The following is an 18,245-nucleotide window of genomic DNA, read 5'->3' as shown; positions in this document are numbered from 1 at the left end:
ATGATGATTTGTTTCCTTTCAAGAACGGAACTATTTTCAAAAAGGCTCTGTTTGTAAACTGTTCATGTGCAGTGATCTGCGGTACAAAAGGTTCAGGCATCGGACAGGGGTGCCATTAATGTGACTGCTAATGTATAAAGATGTTACACCAGTTACAGATGTGTAATAACCCGAAAAGTGTCTTGGCTGGTTGCTGTATTTCTTTAAGTTATAAGAAATTTAGTGAATCCGTAGAGAAATCACGCGTCGTTCCACCAACAAATCAGCCAACTTCGTGTTGTGTTCATGAGCAAGTCCAAACGTAATAGCTCCTTTTTTACAGTTCATCACATCCCCACATCAAGTCGCCTTACTGAACCTATTAATATTACATTTTTGCGAGCCATCAATTAGTCTTTTGACTGGTCTGATGCCGCCCGCCACCAATTTCTCTCCTGCGTCAACCTCTTCATCTGCGAGTAGCTCTTGCACACTGCGTCGTCAATTATTAGGTGGATGTATTCAGATCTCTGTCTTACCCTACAGTTTTTACTCTCCACAGCTCCCTCTAGTATCATATCCTATTTTGCTGCCCGTTCTTCTTGTCCATGTTTTCCCTATGTTCCTTTCTTCGCCGATTCTGAGGAAAACCTCCATACTGCTTATCTTACCAGCCCACCACAATACTATCAGCCAAAAGTACATTCACAGAAATTTCTTCCTCAAAATTAATACTTATTTTTGGTACCAGTAGACTTCTCTTGGCCAGGAATGCTCTCTTTTTCTATGCTAGTCTGATTTTTATATCCTCCTTGGTTCGTCCATCATGGGTTATTTGGCTGACTAGGTACCAGAAGTCCTCAACTTCGTTTACTTTGTGTTCAACTTACACGTTAAGTTAAACGTTATTCTCATTTCTGCTACATCCCGTTACCTTTGATTTGATCTCAATTCATATTCTGTGCTCATTATATTGTCCATGCCATTCAACAGATTACTGTGATACTCCACACTCAACGGGGAAAGCCATATTATTAGGGAATCTTATCACTGATATTCTTTCACTTTTAATTTTAATCCCACTCTTGAACCTCTCTTAAATTTCCATCATCGCTTCCTCGGTGTACAAATTGAACGGTAGGGGCAAAAGACTACATCTCTCTTTTAAACTATTTTAATCCGAGGCCTTTGTTCTGGACTTCCAATCTTATTGCTCCCTCTTGGTTCTAGCACATATTGTACCCGTCTTTGCTTAGAGCTTACTCCTATTTTTCTTAGATTTTCGAATGTCTTGCACCATTTTTCACTTTTGAACGCTCTTCGAAGTCGACGAATCCTATGAGCATGTAATGATTTTCTTCAACCTTGCTTCTATTATCAAGCGCAACATGAGAACTACCTGTCTGGCGCCTTTAAATTTCTTAAAGCAACCCTGATTGTTACCTAACGGAACCTCAGTAATGTTTTCCTTTCTTCTGTATTTTATTCTTGTCAGCAGCTTGGGTGAAAGTGTTATTAAACTGATTGTGCGTCAGTTTACGCACCTACCTGCCCTTACTATCTTCGGAATTGTGTGGACGACAGTTTTCCGAAAGTCTGGTGGTACGTCGCCAGTCTTATCGATTCTACACACTAACTTGAATAGTCCTTTGGCTGTCACTTCACCCAAAGAATTTAGAAATCTCGATAGAATGTTAGCTATCCCTTCTTTCTTACTTGATCTCAAGTTTTCCATATCGACTTGAATTTCGTTTTCTATCACGTTGTCAGACAAGTCCTAGACGTCATAGAGCTTCTTATCAATTGAATAATGAAACTCTCATACACAAAAAACGGAGATATACTTATTGACTTTTCATAACTTGTTGCTGTTGTTGTGGTGTAAGTTCAGAGATTGGTTTGATGCAGCTCTCTATGTTGCTCTATCCTGTCCAAGCTTTCACATTTCCAAGTAACTACTGCATCCTACATCCTTCTCAATCAGCTTAGTGTATTCATCTCTTGGTCTGCCTCTACGATTTTTTCCCTCCTGGCTGCTCTCCAATACTAAAGTGGTGATCCCTTAATACCTCACAACATGTCCTACCAATCGATCCCTTCTTCTAGTCAAGTTGTGCCACAAATTCCTCTTCTATTCAGTACCTCCTCATTACCCTCGTGATCTACCCATCTAATTTTCAGCATTCTTCTTTAGCAGCACATTTTGAAAGCATCTACTCTCTTCTTATCTAAACCATTTATTGCCCACATTTCACATCGATACATAGCTACACTCCATACAAATACTTCGAGAAAAGACTTCCTGAACTTAAATTTATAGTCGAAGTAAACAAATTTCTCTTCTTCAGAAACGCTTTTCTTGCCATTGCCAGTCTATATTTTATATCCTCCCTACTTCGACCATCATCAGCTATTTTGCTCCCCAAATAGCAAAACTCTTCTACTACTTTAAGTGTCTCATTTCCTAAACTAATTCCCTCAGCATCAACCGATTTAATTAGACTACATTCGGTTATCCTCGTTTTCCTTTTGTTGATTTTCATCATATAGTCTCCTTTCTAAACACTGCCCATTCCGTTCAACTGCTCTTCCAGCTTCTTCGCTGTCTCTTACAGAATTACAATGTCATTGGCAAACCTCAAAGTTTTTATTTCTTCTCCATGAATTTTAATGCCGACTCCAATTTTTTTCTTTGGTTTCGTTTACTTCTTGCTCTATTTTTAGATTGAATAACGTTGGGGATAGGTTACAACCCTGTCTCACTCCCATTCCAACGACTGCTTCTCTTTCATGCTCCTTGACTCTTATAACTGCCATATAGTTTCTGTACAAATTGTAAATAGCCTTTAGCTCCCTGTTTTTGACCCCTGACACCGTCAGAATTTGAAGGAGATTATTCCAGTCAACATTGTCAAAAGCTTTCTGTAACTTTACAAATGCTACAAACGTAGGTTTGCCATTTCTTAATCTATCTTCTAACTCGTAGGGTCACTATTGCTTCACGGGTTTCAACATTTCCACGGAGTCCAAACTGATCTTCCACAAGATCGGCTTCTACTAGTTTCTCTATTCGTCTGTAAAGAATTGGTATCAGTATTTTGCAGCCATGACTTATGAAACCGATAGTTCGGTAATTTTCACACGTGTCATCACCTGCTTTCTTTGGGATTTGAATTATTACATTGTTCTTGAAGTCTGAGGGTATTTCGCCTGTCTCATACATCTTGCTCATCAGATGATAGATTTCTATCAGGGCTGGATCAACCAAGGCTACCAGTAGTTGTAAAGGAGTGTTGTCTGCTCCTGGGTCTTTGTTTCGTTTTACGTCTTCCAGTGCTCTGTCAAATTCTTCACGCAATGCCGTATCTCCCATTTCATCTTCACTTACTTCCTCTTCCATTTCCATATTATTGCCCTCAAGTACATCGCACATACTCCTTCCACCTTTCTGCCTTTCCTTCTTTGCTTAGAACTGGATTTCCATCTGAGCTCTTGATGTTCATGCAAGTGGTTCTCTTTTCTTCAAAGGTGTCTTCAATTTTCCTGTAGACAGTATCGAACTTAAGCCTAGTGATATACATCCTTACATTTGCCCTTTACACGTCCCTGCTTAGCCATTTTGCGCTTCGTGACGATCTCATTTATGAGACGTTTGTATTCCTTTTTCCCTGCTTCATTTACTGCATTCTTATATTTTCTCCTTTCATCAATTAAATTGAGTATCTCTTTTGTTACAAAAGGATTTCTACGAGTCCTCGTCTTGTTACCTACTTGATCCTCTGCTGCCTTCACTATTTCGTCTCTCAAAACTACCCATTCTTCTTCTACTGTATTTCTTTCCCCCGTTGTTAGCAGTCGTTCCCTAATGCTCTCTCTGAAACTCTCTACAACCTCTGGTTCTTTCAGTTTATCCAGGTCCCATCTCCTTAAATTGCCACCTTTTTGCAGTTTCTTCAGTTTTAATCTACAGTTCGCAATCAATAAATTGTGGTCAGAAACCACATCTTCCCCTGGAAATGTGTTACAATTTAAAACCTGGTTCCGAAATCTCTTTCTTACCATTATATAATCTATTTGAAACCTTCCAGTGTGTCCAGGCCTCTTCCACATACACAACCTTCTTTCATGATTCTTAAACCAGGTGTTAGCTATGATTAAGTTATGCTCTGTGCAAAATTCTACCAGGCGGCTTCCTCTTTCATTCCTTATCCCCATTCCATACTCATCTACTACTGTTCCTTCTCTTCCTTTTCCTACTATCGAATTCCAGTCCCCGATGATTACTAAATTTCGTCTCCCTTCACTCTCTAAATAATTTCTTATCTCATCATACATTTCTTCAATCTCTTCCTTGTCTTCATAATTTAAACACGGTTCTTCATGCTCCAGGATAGTCGTAGGCATCTGAGGCGAAGTACAGGTTATTATTCGGAGCTGAATACACCTTCGCAACTGCAGTTCTGGATTGGAGTCAGTGATCCAGATACTTCATGAACACCTTCGAATAAGTGTGTCTCTTGATGTTCGAATATCTGGCTTTACAGCATGAGGTCCCAGGAAAGTCGAATATTTAGCTTTGCACAATGATGTGCAAAGGCGGTGCAGCGGCGCGGTTCTTTCTGTCCCTTTACGACGAACCTGCACCTAGCTGTGAACATTGTCTCAGCATATCATCAGTAGGGAAGCCGAGCGAAACCTACTGTACTTCTACGTGAAACTGGCTGCAATTAAAGTCACTAATCTACGTTTCGGGAGAAAGTTTTCACACGAAATGAAAGGTTGGAAATTTTGTCCTCAATTAATATATTCTGAAACTTAGGTGAACAAGTATCACTGCCAAGTCCGTGCTGGTCTTAACACAGTCACTCACAATCCCTTTCATTCACCTTAGCAAGTTTATTGTGTTACCTTTCCCAAAAACGTAATAGCTGCAAAAATACTTATTGTTTTTGATTGAGAATGCCTGTCAAATATTAAGTTTGTCGGTACCAAATGCAGTCACGCTTTTTTTTAGCCACCGACCTGCTCAATACGCCACGCGGAATATATGTATTTTCTCGTCACAAAATTCACTTAAAAATTCCGAAATTTCTACACGCCCATCGGAATAATTATGCCGTCACTTTACCACACTATTGATGTATGATACACTGCTAGATCCGGCAACTTATCATTTCAATCGGAACTACTAGTATACACGTCCGAACTGTTTCATGGCTAGGCTCCGACTCCTCTCTAGAATACTTTAAGTCTTCTCTACCAGCAGAGAAAGGTGCGTGAAGAATATTGCTTTATCATTGGTCAGATAACTCAACAGCCAATAGCAAAACAACATTCTCCCGCGTCAATCCGCGCTTTTCATCAATAACCAATCGCAACATAGTAAACCTAACGAGTGCACTTTTTACCGACGTATTATCTAATATGCTGAAGTTTTGCTTATGCATAAAGTTATTTACTATTGTTATTTATACCTGAATTAACTTTCCCTTTACCATAAACTTACTTTACAAATCTATTCTTCAAAAATCCCTTTGTCCATACCCATACTTCTTCGAAAAGTTCCCACACTAAATCCTACTACATAACTCGTTAAACAATTATCTTCATAGTAACCTTAAACCACACTCACGCATCATTCATACTGCTAAAACACATTTATAACATTTTTTCATACACAAAAAGACATAAACACATTATGAAAATACTAGAACAGTTTATGGAAAACATTCTATTACTTTAGTGCACTCTAGTGGACACAATCGGAACTAAAATCACAGTCCCCCTGTCCAATATTGTCCTCTATCGGCTGATACATAAACTACGCGCGCGTCCAGCCTCGCGTCACCATCAGTTGAGCGCGCGATGCCGATGAGTGCGGACAACGGAACGCGCGCGTCCGAGTCAGCCGGCTCGGTCGCGCCGGGGCCGGCCGCTGGCCGGTCGGTGGGGCCTGCCTCGCCGGCCGTCCCGGCGGCCGCTCCCAACAGGACGGATACAACGACGACGACCCCTGCAACGACAACGGATTCTGACAGGCAACATAATGAGGACGGGATCACGACGAGCGATACGCGAATGCAGAGCGGAGGACAACATACGTCAAACCCCTCTGACGAGAGACTTCAGCTAACACAGAACGATCGGCAACAACGGGAACTGAGACGTGAAATACAACACATGATTCTGCAAAGTCAGCAAGTATACGACAACCGAACTAGTACAGTTCCTCCTTCACAGCATGAAGACCAAGTAGACGACGTGGAACAAATTTCTCCACCAGACGACGACGACGACGACGAAATGGAGGGAGTCTCCTCTGAAGAAGTTTGGACCATGCAGCCCACCGACGGAGAGGGCGATTTTACACTAGTTCGCCAAAGAAAACGACTCAACGCTTCTCCTAAGCAGAACAACTCTCGGAAGCGACAACGTCCAGAAGAACTGAAAACTTCCAACCGTTATGCGGCTATTGCGGCGGAAGATACTACAGATGCTCCAGAACGTATGGACCAGACGAGTGATGTCAATCCCGAAGCAGATAAAGAGGGGACAGATGGCTCTGGCCGGAACTTACTACGCAAAGTCCCGCCCGTTACTATTTACCATACCAAGAACTACATGGAACTCAACAAGACGCTGAAAGCGAATATTGACGGCAGTCTTAAGGCCATCTACCAACGAGACAGGATCAAATATCACTTTGACTCCTATGAAGATCAACGGCGGGCTATCAATTTCCTTGTGTCGAATGACATCCACTTTTTTACACATCAGGCCGCGGAGGACAAGGACCTCAAAGTGGTTGTCAAACGTCTACCTGCCGAAGTTACGGAGGAAGAACTGAAAGACGCACTGATAGAGAAGGGTTTCCCTGTCATCAACGTCCACCAGTTTAAAAATCGAGACGACAAGACGAAGGAATTACGACCTCAAGATGCTTACTGTGTCACGTTGCCAGCCCAAAAGGAAAACTACAAGATTTACGACATCAAATACCTTCTATATACTAAAGTTGTTATTGAAACCTACAACAGACCAGAAGGACCTGTTCAATGTCGCCACTGCCAGCGATTCGAACATACAGCTAATTATTGCAGCTTGCCTGCTCGCTGCGTTCGATGTGGAGGGCAACACCGATCTTCAGCATGTACTCATCCCCGAGGGGCTCCGCCGAAATGTGCTAACTGTGAAAAGGACCATCCTGCCACGTGGCGTGGCTGCCAGAAGCACCAGGAACTTCTCAGGAAATACACACAGCGGTCTTCCCCGCAGCCCTCTCAACGGAGGACTCGTGTAATACGGAACTCCAAGCTGACGCCACACCCTCCGCCCCACCGTCAGCCAACGCCACAAGAACAGCCGGCGGCGACACGGCAGCCAGTAACACAGCCTCCTCCTGAAGCACTTCCACCTCGACAGCACCGCCAGCATTATTCATACGCCCACGCAGCATCCCCACGCCGACCGGAACCGGAAACCTACGTCTCACCAGCTCATTTGATGCAATCTCTAGCTCCAGCGCTCTCTGATGTCGCGAAACTTCTCACCGCCGTGCAGCAACAACTAGTGGGGATACTTTCTTTAATCGAAAGTGTATTGAAGGCCTTTGGAACACCTTAAGATGGATCGCCCTGGGACCACGAGAAACCTGAAAATCTGTATATGGAACGCCAACGGAATGAAACACAAGAAAACAGAATTCACTGAATTTTTACAACGTCACAAAATCGACATCGCACTTGTATCGGAGACGCACCTTCGTCCAACAACTGAGCTCAGATTTCGTAACATGTACGTCTATAGAACGGACAGACAAGGCCAACGAGGTGGAGGGACCGCAGTTCTGCTTAAAAGGGAACTGCGGCACCATCATGAAACACTACCACACCTCCAACATCTGGAGGCAACAGCAGTAACGGTTCGATCGGCGGCAGGCAACATCACTTTCATTGCGGCGTACAACAGCCCCGGAAAAACCCTGGAGCCAGACGACCTACGGAGTATCTTCACCAATTTTGACAAAATCTTCCTAGGAGGTGACCTTAATAGCAAGCACGTCGCGTGGAATTCCCGGCGTACGAACCCTCGTGGACGAACTTTGATTGCGATGGAAGAAGAACTGGGCATCACAGTCCATGGCCCACGAGAGCCCACACGGATTCCTTACGTCGATCGGCAAGAAGCAGACGTCCTAGATATTGCTGTCATCAAAAATATTGAGACGAACCTCCAGCTCCGCACCGTCGACGATCTTTCGTCTGACCACCGACCTGTTATCAGTATAGTGGAAAACGCAACGGCCAACCTTCCACCCCCAACCTCACAAACTCTGAACTGGGGTCAATTTCGGACGTATCTTGACAACAATATCTGCCCGACGCAGGACGTTTCAACACCGGAAGCCATCGACATCGCGGTACAAACTTTGACGCAGAAGATAAAGGTAGCCAAACGGAGGGCAACTACTCACACGGTCTACCCTGTAGTAGCTTTCGACGAGTTCCCGCCTCTACTCCAAGAACTGAAGACACAGAGAAACAGGAGCAGGCGACGTTGGCTCCGCTATAGAAACCCGATCGATCGACGGGAAACACACGTCTTAACACGAGAACTGCACAGGAGAGTGGCCGAGTGGCGACAGCAGGTCTGGGAAGATAAGATGGATGAATTCTTACTTCGAACCAAGAACGAATGGCAGGTAGTCAAGAACATACGACACCAGCGGCCACCTAAACGAGCCATCAGAGGACCAGATGGCCTCCTCTATGACGAACTCGCCCAGGCAGAGCTGTATGCTACGACTTACCAAGAACAGATGTCTACACCAGCGACCCCCGTGAACGACGTCCGCCTGCAAGAACAGGACGCCGTCGTTACAGCAGAATGGACTGCTCTTCGTGCTGCGCCTGTGCAGAGCCGCCCACAACTCACCACACCAGCAGAGATCCGTAAAATTATCCGGAAGACTCGGAATAATGCGCCGGGCAACGACTCCATAAGCAACACCGATTTGAAACAGTTGCCCAGGAAGCCAACTGTGCTCCTTACCCGAATTCTCAACAGCTGCCTTCTGCAAGGATATTTTCCTACGGCATGGAAGACGGCTCGAGTAGTTCCAATACCCAAGCCAGGTAAAGACCCAGCAGAACCCAAGAGTTACCGGCCCATTAGCCTCTTGCCGACCCTTGGCAAGGTGCTCGAGAGAGTGCTGTTGCAGAGGCTCCATGACACGCTTACAGCGCATGATGTTATACGACCCGAACAATTCGGTTTCAAGGACAAGTTATCTGCCGAACTTCAACTTCTACGGATCACCGAACGGATACAAGAAGGATACAACAAGCAGCACTTCACGATTGGTGTCTTCCTTGACATCGAAAAAGCTTACGATAAGGTGTGGCGGCCCAACCTTATCGTCAAACTGCATCGCACTACCCCTATTGCGGATTGTTACATTAGACTCATAGACAGCTAACTGCAGGACAGAAAACTATATGTCCGAGTCGACGATAAAAACTCCGAAATGAAACTGATCTCCGCAGGAATTCCGCAGGGCTCTGTCATTTCGCCTCTACTTTTCAACTTATATATAAATGACATCCCAACGGTCCCCCTTGTTACGGCGAGTTTTTATGCGGACGATACGGCCTTTCTGACAACTGGACGACACTTGGACCAGCTAATCGCTAGGATGCAACGGCAACTTGCTGTAATGGAACGCTGGGCGCTGCAAAATAAGATAACGATCAACCCGATGAAGACGGCAGCAGTTCTGTTCACACGGAGGAAACCAGTTCTGAACGACAGACTCCAAATAGCTGACCAATTTATCCCATGGTCACCGGGAGTGAAGTATCTCGGTGTCTACCTTGACAGAAAATTACTCTTTACGCAGCATATTGACGACAAGAAGACGGCAGCCCAGAAGATGGCCAGGTCGTTGATTCCGTTCCTGAAGAGTAAGGATCTCAACCCTAAGACTGAACTCCAATTGCATAAGGCAACGGTGGAACCCACAATGTTGTATGGCTCCACCTCGTGGGGAACTACGTGCGTCTCCAACTACAACAAACTCCAAGCGCTGCAAAACATTTGCTATCGGTGGATCACAGGAGCTCCATGGTGGACAAGAAACGTCGACATCCGCACCGCACTCCACGAGACCACTATACAAGAGAAGGTCCATGACAAGGCTCTACGAGTTTTTGACAAGATCGATGCCCTTAGGGACGAAGTTCGACAGTTACAATCGGTAGGAACGGTAAACCCTGCAAGATGGCACAAGTATCGCGTACCGAAGTCAATAACGTTTCACCCCCCATAGACAATCTGTCATAACACGAGGAAGCAGTCCCACATAACAGCCTTGACACATTTCACCCTCCACAGGAGATAGACATCACCAAAGACAGTAGGCTAAAGGACCCATTGCGTGCCCAAGCCTAACTGAATGCGTAATTAATAAAGTGTTTTCCTTTTATCCTTACATCCCATCCTAGAAGAATAAGTCATCAAGGCTGATCTCTTCAGTCCACACTACACACACATTAATAAAAAAAAAAAAAAAAGCGTCACCATCTGTCACTATCCAGTTCTGAGACACATCTCCCACTTAACAGCCTCAAAGGCAGGATCGGTGTACGGCGCTACGCCTCAGTTGGTGGATGTTCAGCACTTGTATTGCACCCGGAATTTACTTTAAACGTCTCTAATGGAGGGATCTGAACCGCCTTCCGTATTGAATGAGTGCATAGTATTCAGTTTTGCCACACCAAGCCTTTGTCTGGTAGGCTCATTGTGGACACACTGGAAAACATCTGGAGGGATGAGGTTAAAGTTCATCCACGCTTTGAACGACAGGAGATCATCTTGTCCACCTGTCGCAGGGTTCCTGAGCCTGCAGAACGACGACATCCCGGGGAACGCGGGCCTCAAGGACCAGCTGCTGGCGCTGCAGTGGGTACAGAGGAACATCGCGGCCTTTGGTGGTGACCCCACCAAGGTCACCATCTTCGGGGAGAGCGCTGGTGGTGCCTCATCGTCATTCCTGTTCCTCTCGCCAAAAGCCGAAGGTAAGAGTGTTAAAATGTACAGTTATTTAGGGCTTGGAAAGACGTCTCTCCTCTTACTAAACTGCATCGCAAGTGAGAGAATAGCGTAGATAGGCGATACTTTGAGTATCGCTGTGCTAGAATATCAGTTTTATAGTGTTAGATCAAGGGGAAGATTAGAGGGGTGATAGAAATAACCAACAGAAATGAGGGGGCGTGTACCGACTTGGCTGCCAGCAGTAACAGCACTACGGACCTCCAGCTCACGCGAGCAACACACGCACATACAAACAAACACACACACACACACACACATACACACACACACACACACACACACACACACACACACACACACACACACAAAAGCAGGACAGACAGACCCAGACACACACACAGTCGCAGGAAATCACAGCGGCCCCGGATATACTGGCACGCCTCAGCCGAACACTAGGCAGCAAGCAAACAGCGCTGACACGTAAACCTTCAGATGTCAGACACTGAGATGGGTTCCGAACGTTGCATCTCGATAGAATACAGTTCGTGCAATGTGCTGCCGTACAGGAGGGTGTGAGTAAGCGGTAAGTAATAAGCACCACATGACCTACGGAGCACAAATAAAGCACAGTTGTGAGCGTTTGCTGTGTGGAGCTCATGCGGGGAAGTCGTAAGAGAGTTATTTCGTCGTAAAAAGGATCCCTCGCTAGTTTTTGTTCTGTAGTAAGCGTAAAACTATTATGTGGCACAATATGTTCCTGACATGTAAAAGGACTGTTCGGAATTTATAGCTTTTGCTTCGTTTACTTGAAAGTATCAAACCTATAGGGCACATTTCTAGTTTCACAGAATAAACACAAAGAATCGTAACAGAAGAATGAAGGAACAATTGCATCACACTCGTGAAAGTATTGATAGTAATAATAATAACAAAAACAACAAGAAGAACAGTAATTGAATGCTAGATGGCAGCACCGCTGTACATCTATAAATTCCGTACAGTCCTTTAACAAGTGAGGAAAATGTTGTGCCATGTATCAGTTTTACATGTACTACAGTTCAAAGGCTGGCAGACCAGTGGTCGATCCCAGTACCCTTGGAACGATGAACTAACGCTCTACCGACTTCCCCACTCTAGCTCTCCGCGACAGACACTCAGAGATATTTTTTCCTGTGCTCTGTAGGTCATGTAGTACTTATTACTTCCATTTTACGCAGCTTCTCCCGGACGACAGCATATACCGCAAACTATATCGGTGTTTTGATTGATACTCTATCGATATACAACGTCTGGTACCGATATGACTGTCTGACGTCTAGAGGTTGGGTGTGACTCACTGCTGCCGCCCGTTTCCCATTCGCTTATTTCCACCAGTCGCTAGCACTAAAGTAAACTCCAATCAGGAGCGTCTATTTCCACCATGACAAGAAACAATGAAAACACCAGTAAAGAGAATGCATTAAATGAATTCTTAGTTGTGAATGAGGACAACCGTCAGCTGCAGAATGATATGACAACAATGAAAATTAGTGCCGGACGGGGACTCGAACCCGGATTTCCCGCTCGTCGCGAGTGGTCGCCTTACCATTTTTTTAAAACGTATGTCAAGATGGTTTATTTGTCACCGTAGAATACAAAATAAAGCCACGTGTTACAAAACTTTCAATACTGTATCGTGGTGAGAAATAATGAAATACAGTTCTAATATTCAATCATTCACATACTACTCATTTTAACTCTTCGAGTAATCATAATCGTGTCATGGCACGTCAAGCCTCCTTACGATGATGACCGTCGCCCAGGTGAAGATTCAGTCCGTTGAAGGGCTACCGTCAGCTCATATGTCAATTGTCCTTCCGAGCTACAGCTATAAAAAAGTTTCCTCCGGGTCGGGTTCGAACCGGCGACCTACGGATTTCTGCTTACAGAACCTCTGCCCGCATCTCGTGGTCGTGCGGTAGCGTTCTCGCTTCCCACACCCGGGTTCCCGGGTTTGATTCCCGGCGGGGTCAGGGATTTTCTCTGCCTCGTGATGGCTGTGTGTTGTGTGCTGTCCTTAGGTTAGTTAGGTTTAAGTAGTTCTAAGTTCTAGGGGACTTATGACCACAGCAGTTGAGTCCCATAGTGCTCAGAGCCATTTGAACCATTTGAACAGAACCTCTACGGTGCACCAAAATTCTTCTAATTCGAGTTTTAATTTCTCTTTCAGTAGTTTGTCAGTATCGTTAGGGATTTCTTGCAGTAAGGTAAATGAAAAGGTAAGGCGACCGCTCCCGATGAGCGGGAAATCCGAGCTCTAGTCCCAGTCCGGCACAAATTTTCACTGTCGTCATTCCACTCTACAGCTGACGGTTGTCTTTATCCGAAATTGCGAATTCAGTTTATTTATTTCGTAACGACTGTAGTCGCCGCACTGCCTTTGCATCGTAATCAGAATAACACAGGCACTGCAATATCGTATCGCATCGTATAATAAAAATAATGTCTGATACACCATCGCCTCATTCTCAATTGCCTATCAGAATTCGATGATAGCTTCTTCCGCCAGTATACGAGTATAAGAACCAGACTTTTCTCATTCAGCAGTTAGAGAAAAAAAAACACCCTGAGGAAGGCAAGCTGCAATAGTGACCGAAAATTTGGAAGTTTTACACGCTGACAATGGGGTCACAGACTCAGAAGAATTTTATTGATTATATCAAGGCGGTCATGGTAGAGCAGTAGCCACTAGCGTGATTAAATTGGCAAGCAACCATTTAGAAAGGAAAGGAAGAAAATCCTTCATATTTTTTCTAGACGTAGATAAGGTTGCATCGTTTACCCTTAGTGTCTGTTCTCCTCCCGTGTGTAAACGGCCTGGTGGTGTTGAGACTGGGGTGACGACCAGCGGACGCGTCCGTGCCCGCAGGCCTGTTCCGGGCAGCGGTGATGGAGAGCGGCGTCGCCTCCACCCCGTGGGCGGTGCAGCCCAGCCCTCGCGACGTCGCCTACCGGCTGGGCGCCGCCCTGGGCTTCCAGCAGCAGGGGGACAACGCCACACTGGACGACGAACGCCTCGCCGCCTTCCTGAGGGCGGCCGACCCAGAGGACCTGTCGACGGCCCAGATCGTAAGTCTCTGCTCAGAAACAACCTTGCAGCCGTAACGCAGCCCTAGCTCTCTCAAAATTATTTCGAGCAATTAGTTCACGAGCCCACTCGAATACTAAACGGTTGTGGAAACACACTTATACTCTTAGCAGCAATAATCCTGAGCTAATAACGAGCGTCAGAACGGATACAGGGGTTTGTGAAGACACGACTCTCGTAGCGAGGCTAAATACCGTAACTCCCGCGTACTCCAAAAATAAATGAAAAATGTATCTATAAAAAAAAACAGATAAAAATTCGCTTCACGCCTTCCTCAGAGACAGTCTGCTCTCCTTCCAAAATAACAATATAAGTATAGACCAGATGTGCCTTGAATTCAAAGCAACAGTATCGACAGCAACTGGGAGATTTATGCCAAATAAATTAACAAACGACAGATTTGATCCCCCAAGGTACAAAAACAGATCAGAAAACTGTTGCAGAAACAATGAAAAAAGCATTTCAAATTTTAACCAACGCAAAATCCACAACTTCGGCGGTCCCTTACAGAAACTCCAATTTTAGCGCGGACTTCAATGCGAGACGCTTATAATAGTTTTCACGATGAAAGTTTTTCTCGAAACGTGGCACAAAATCCAAGCAGATTCTGGTCGTATGTAGTCTGCTAGCGGCAAGACAGAACCAAAGACTTCTCTTTTTGATAACAATAGAAAAACTGTCCATGACAGTGCTGTTAAAGCAGAGCTACTAAACACAGCCTTCAGAAATTCCTTCACCAAAGAAGATGAAGTAAATATTTCATAATTCGCATCAATAACAGCTGTCAATATGAATAACTAAGAACTAGATATCCTCAGAGTAGTGAAGCAACTTAAATAGCTTAATAAAAGTAAGTCTTCCAGTCCACGCTGTATACAACTAAGGTCCCTTTCAGAGTATGGCGATGCAATAGCTCCATACTTAACAATCATATACATCCGCGCGCTCGACGAAAGATTCGTACATTAAAGACTGGGAAGTTGCACAGCTCACACCATTATTCAAGAAAGGCAATAGAAGTAATCCACTAAATTACAGGCCCATATCATTAACGTCGATATGCAGCAAGATTTTGCAACATACTGTATATTGTGTTCGAAAATTGGGACTTACTTCGAAGAGGTTTCTTAAAAATTTTCAACCCCCTTCTTTACCTTCTAAGGGGTTGAATTTCCAGAAACAGTGAAACACGTATTTCTTTCATTCCTAATCGTGAAGCCAAATACAGATTTTCGTAGAGCTAGCTTTAAAAATGCTTCCACAGTGAAATGTTTTAATAAAAAATTTCACTGCCTGTTTCACTCCATTAGGAACTGAGTTTCCAAACATAGTGGAATGCATATTTTTCTATTTCTAACAAAGTAGGCAAATAGAAATTTTCTTAGATTTCGCTTTAAAAATACCTGCATAATGAAATATTTCCTCGGAGATTTTCATCTCTTATGTACCCCATAAGGGATGAATTTCCAAACACAGTGACACACGTATTTATTGTTTCTAACCGAGAAGCCAAATGCAAATTTTCATAGATTTAGCTTTGAAAGTGTGTTCGTAATGAAATATTTCGTAAAACGTTTCACCTCTTTTTCATATTCTTAGGAATTCCATTTACAAAAACACTGAAACACAGACTTTTTAATTGGTGACCGAGAAATAAACTCTAATTTTCACTGATGTAGCTTTAAAATACTATAATAGGCTTCAGCAATGATTTATTTTTTTTAAAAAAAGTTTCATGCTCTGTTTCACCCCCAGTTGGAGTTAAATTTGCAAAAATACTGGAAAACATATTTCTTTATTTCTGACAGTAAACCAAATACCATTTTTCGTAGGTCAGACTTCAAAATTCCCTCATTAGCAACATATTTTCAAAAAACATTTCATCCCCTGTTTCACCCCCTTAGGAGCGGACTTTCGAAAAATTCCTTCTTAAACCATGGCTACAGTATAAGATCAACTTCCTCGCAAAATTTCAACTTTCTGTCCTGTGTGGTTTCGGCTGGCCGATGATGGGTCAGTGATTCGGGACATTGCCTTTTATACACAGAGATCAAACGATACGACATATCATTTATTGTTCAGCGAGTCAAAGCCCTATCAGTATGCTATTTGTTTGCGACTACCTCATGAAACCTACTGGAAAAGAATATAACAAAAAACACTGAACTTTGACAAATATCCTCCTCTTTTTCGGACGTTCACACACACAAATCTAATGAAACATAACTGGTTATTAGAACAACTTTAAAAAAGCGTAGTACAGCTACAAATTAATCTTATAAGCACCATCTTTACAGGCGTTAAAACACATATGTTATTTATATAACAGGCTATAATGGGATTAAAGCTGACATATATTCATATAAATTAAACATGCAATTCAGACATTGTGTTATGATTCCTCTTACATCTAGTAGAGTGATATACAGGGTGTTCCATTTATCTTGACCACCCTAAATAACTGTTTGTCCAGAAGCAAATTACAAAATTTTTCAAGGAAATATTCTTTAGCCGTCAGGGGGACATCAATCAGCATGATTGACTTCGTTGTAGCTTTGTTTTTTACAAAGATATGAACAGCGGTATGACTTTTTTAAATGACACCCTGTATTTTTTATTCGGTAATTTATTTCCTCTCTTAAAGACCTATTCAAAAATGCATCACAGTGTACCATTCACTGAAACACAATGTTATTAATTACATAACACAACAGTGACTTTGAGCCTGGGATCATAAACTCGTCCACTTGCTGGAGTTGTCAGAAAACAAATGAAAACCAACTAAAAACATAACACAAAATTGACTTTGACTCTCCAGTACCATTGCCCAAAAGCAATACCGACACACTGGTGCACTCGTTGACCAATCCATCTGGCAGGATACTTTCGGTTCAGAACACGACGTGCTCGCAAGGCATCCTGTGTCGGACATCCATCGTGTTGATACCACATAAGCATTCTGGTTCTTAGCGGCACTACATCCAGAAGAGGAAGAAGAATTCTTCTGATGGAGTTGGCATACGCTGTGCCGTTTAGACTACCACTGATGAAATAAGAACCAATAATTTTAACACCAAGCATCCCACAGCAGACGTTAACTCTTCATTGACGCTGGTGTTCCACCTGTCCAAGTCGTCGTGGGTTGTCGCTGGACCAATAATGCATGTTCCTTGTATTTACCTGTCCTTTGTTTGAGAAGGAACATTCATCGGTAAATAGAACACTGGAAAAGAACTTCGGGTTGGCGAGGATTTGCTGCTGCGCCCACTGACGGAACTGTACACGACCCTGGAAATCATTCCCATGCAATTCTTGATGTAGGTGTACATGGTAAGGATGGAACCAGTGCCGTATAAGAATACGATGTACACTGGTTTTAGGAATGCAAATTTCGTGTTAAAGCTGTCGTGCGCTCACATGTGGATTCATAGCAACAGAAGCGAGAACAGTAACTTTGGCACTTTCGCCTGTGCGAGTGCTACGACGATTGCGTTGGCGGGGGGTGAAACTTCCCGTGTCCAGAAGGGCCGCAACAAGACGAGACAACATCCGTCGGGAAGGCTGGTTCTTGTCAGGATATCGCTATGTGTACAATTCCGCTGCCCGTGTAGCATTTCGCCTACCTTCAACAACAATAAAAGAAACGTTATGTCGATGCAGTTTATAGGAAGGACACCCTTTACTGTGTGCCTACTCTACACAAGATTATTTAAAGGGACTATACTACTGTACTAAATATACCCGTACGTAAGGGAGCAGTATTGCAATTACTGCTCTGCTAACTTACATTCCCTACAGATGAGTAGCAAAAAATAAATAAATAATTAAAAATAAATAAATTCAAATGTGTGTGAATTCCTAAGGGACCAAACTGATAAGGTCATCGGTTCCTAAACTTACACACTACTTAAACTAACTTACACTGAGAACAACACACACACACCCATGCCCGAGGGAGGACTCGAACCTCCGTGAGTAGCATTTCTACCTTTTCTTTGGTGGTGTACATTCTACTGACACAACCCTTCATCTGACGATAATTGACGCAATGACAGGTGTGCATTCTACTTGTTTACATTTGTCCTCT

General features: G+C 43.7%; 1 protein-coding gene across 1 annotated transcript in view; it reads left to right on the top strand.

Annotated features, from left to right (window-relative positions):
* The window catches only part of LOC126094926 (juvenile hormone esterase-like), a 54,211-nt gene that overhangs the window by 9,144 nt on the left and 26,822 nt on the right, over nt 1–18,245 (top strand). The window contains exons 4-5 of the mRNA XM_049909572.1: nt 10,869–11,054; nt 13,940–14,139. Of these exons, the coding sequence (XP_049765529.1) occupies nt 10,869–11,054; nt 13,940–14,139 (386 nt within the window). The remainder of the gene's footprint in view (nt 1–10,868; nt 11,055–13,939; nt 14,140–18,245) is intronic.

This window comes from Schistocerca cancellata, chromosome 8, assembly GCF_023864275.1.
Source record: "Schistocerca cancellata isolate TAMUIC-IGC-003103 chromosome 8, iqSchCanc2.1, whole genome shotgun sequence".
In the NCBI taxonomy this organism is placed as follows: domain Eukaryota; kingdom Metazoa; phylum Arthropoda; class Insecta; order Orthoptera; family Acrididae; genus Schistocerca; species Schistocerca cancellata.
This window is presented reverse-complemented; position numbering and strand designations above follow the sequence as displayed.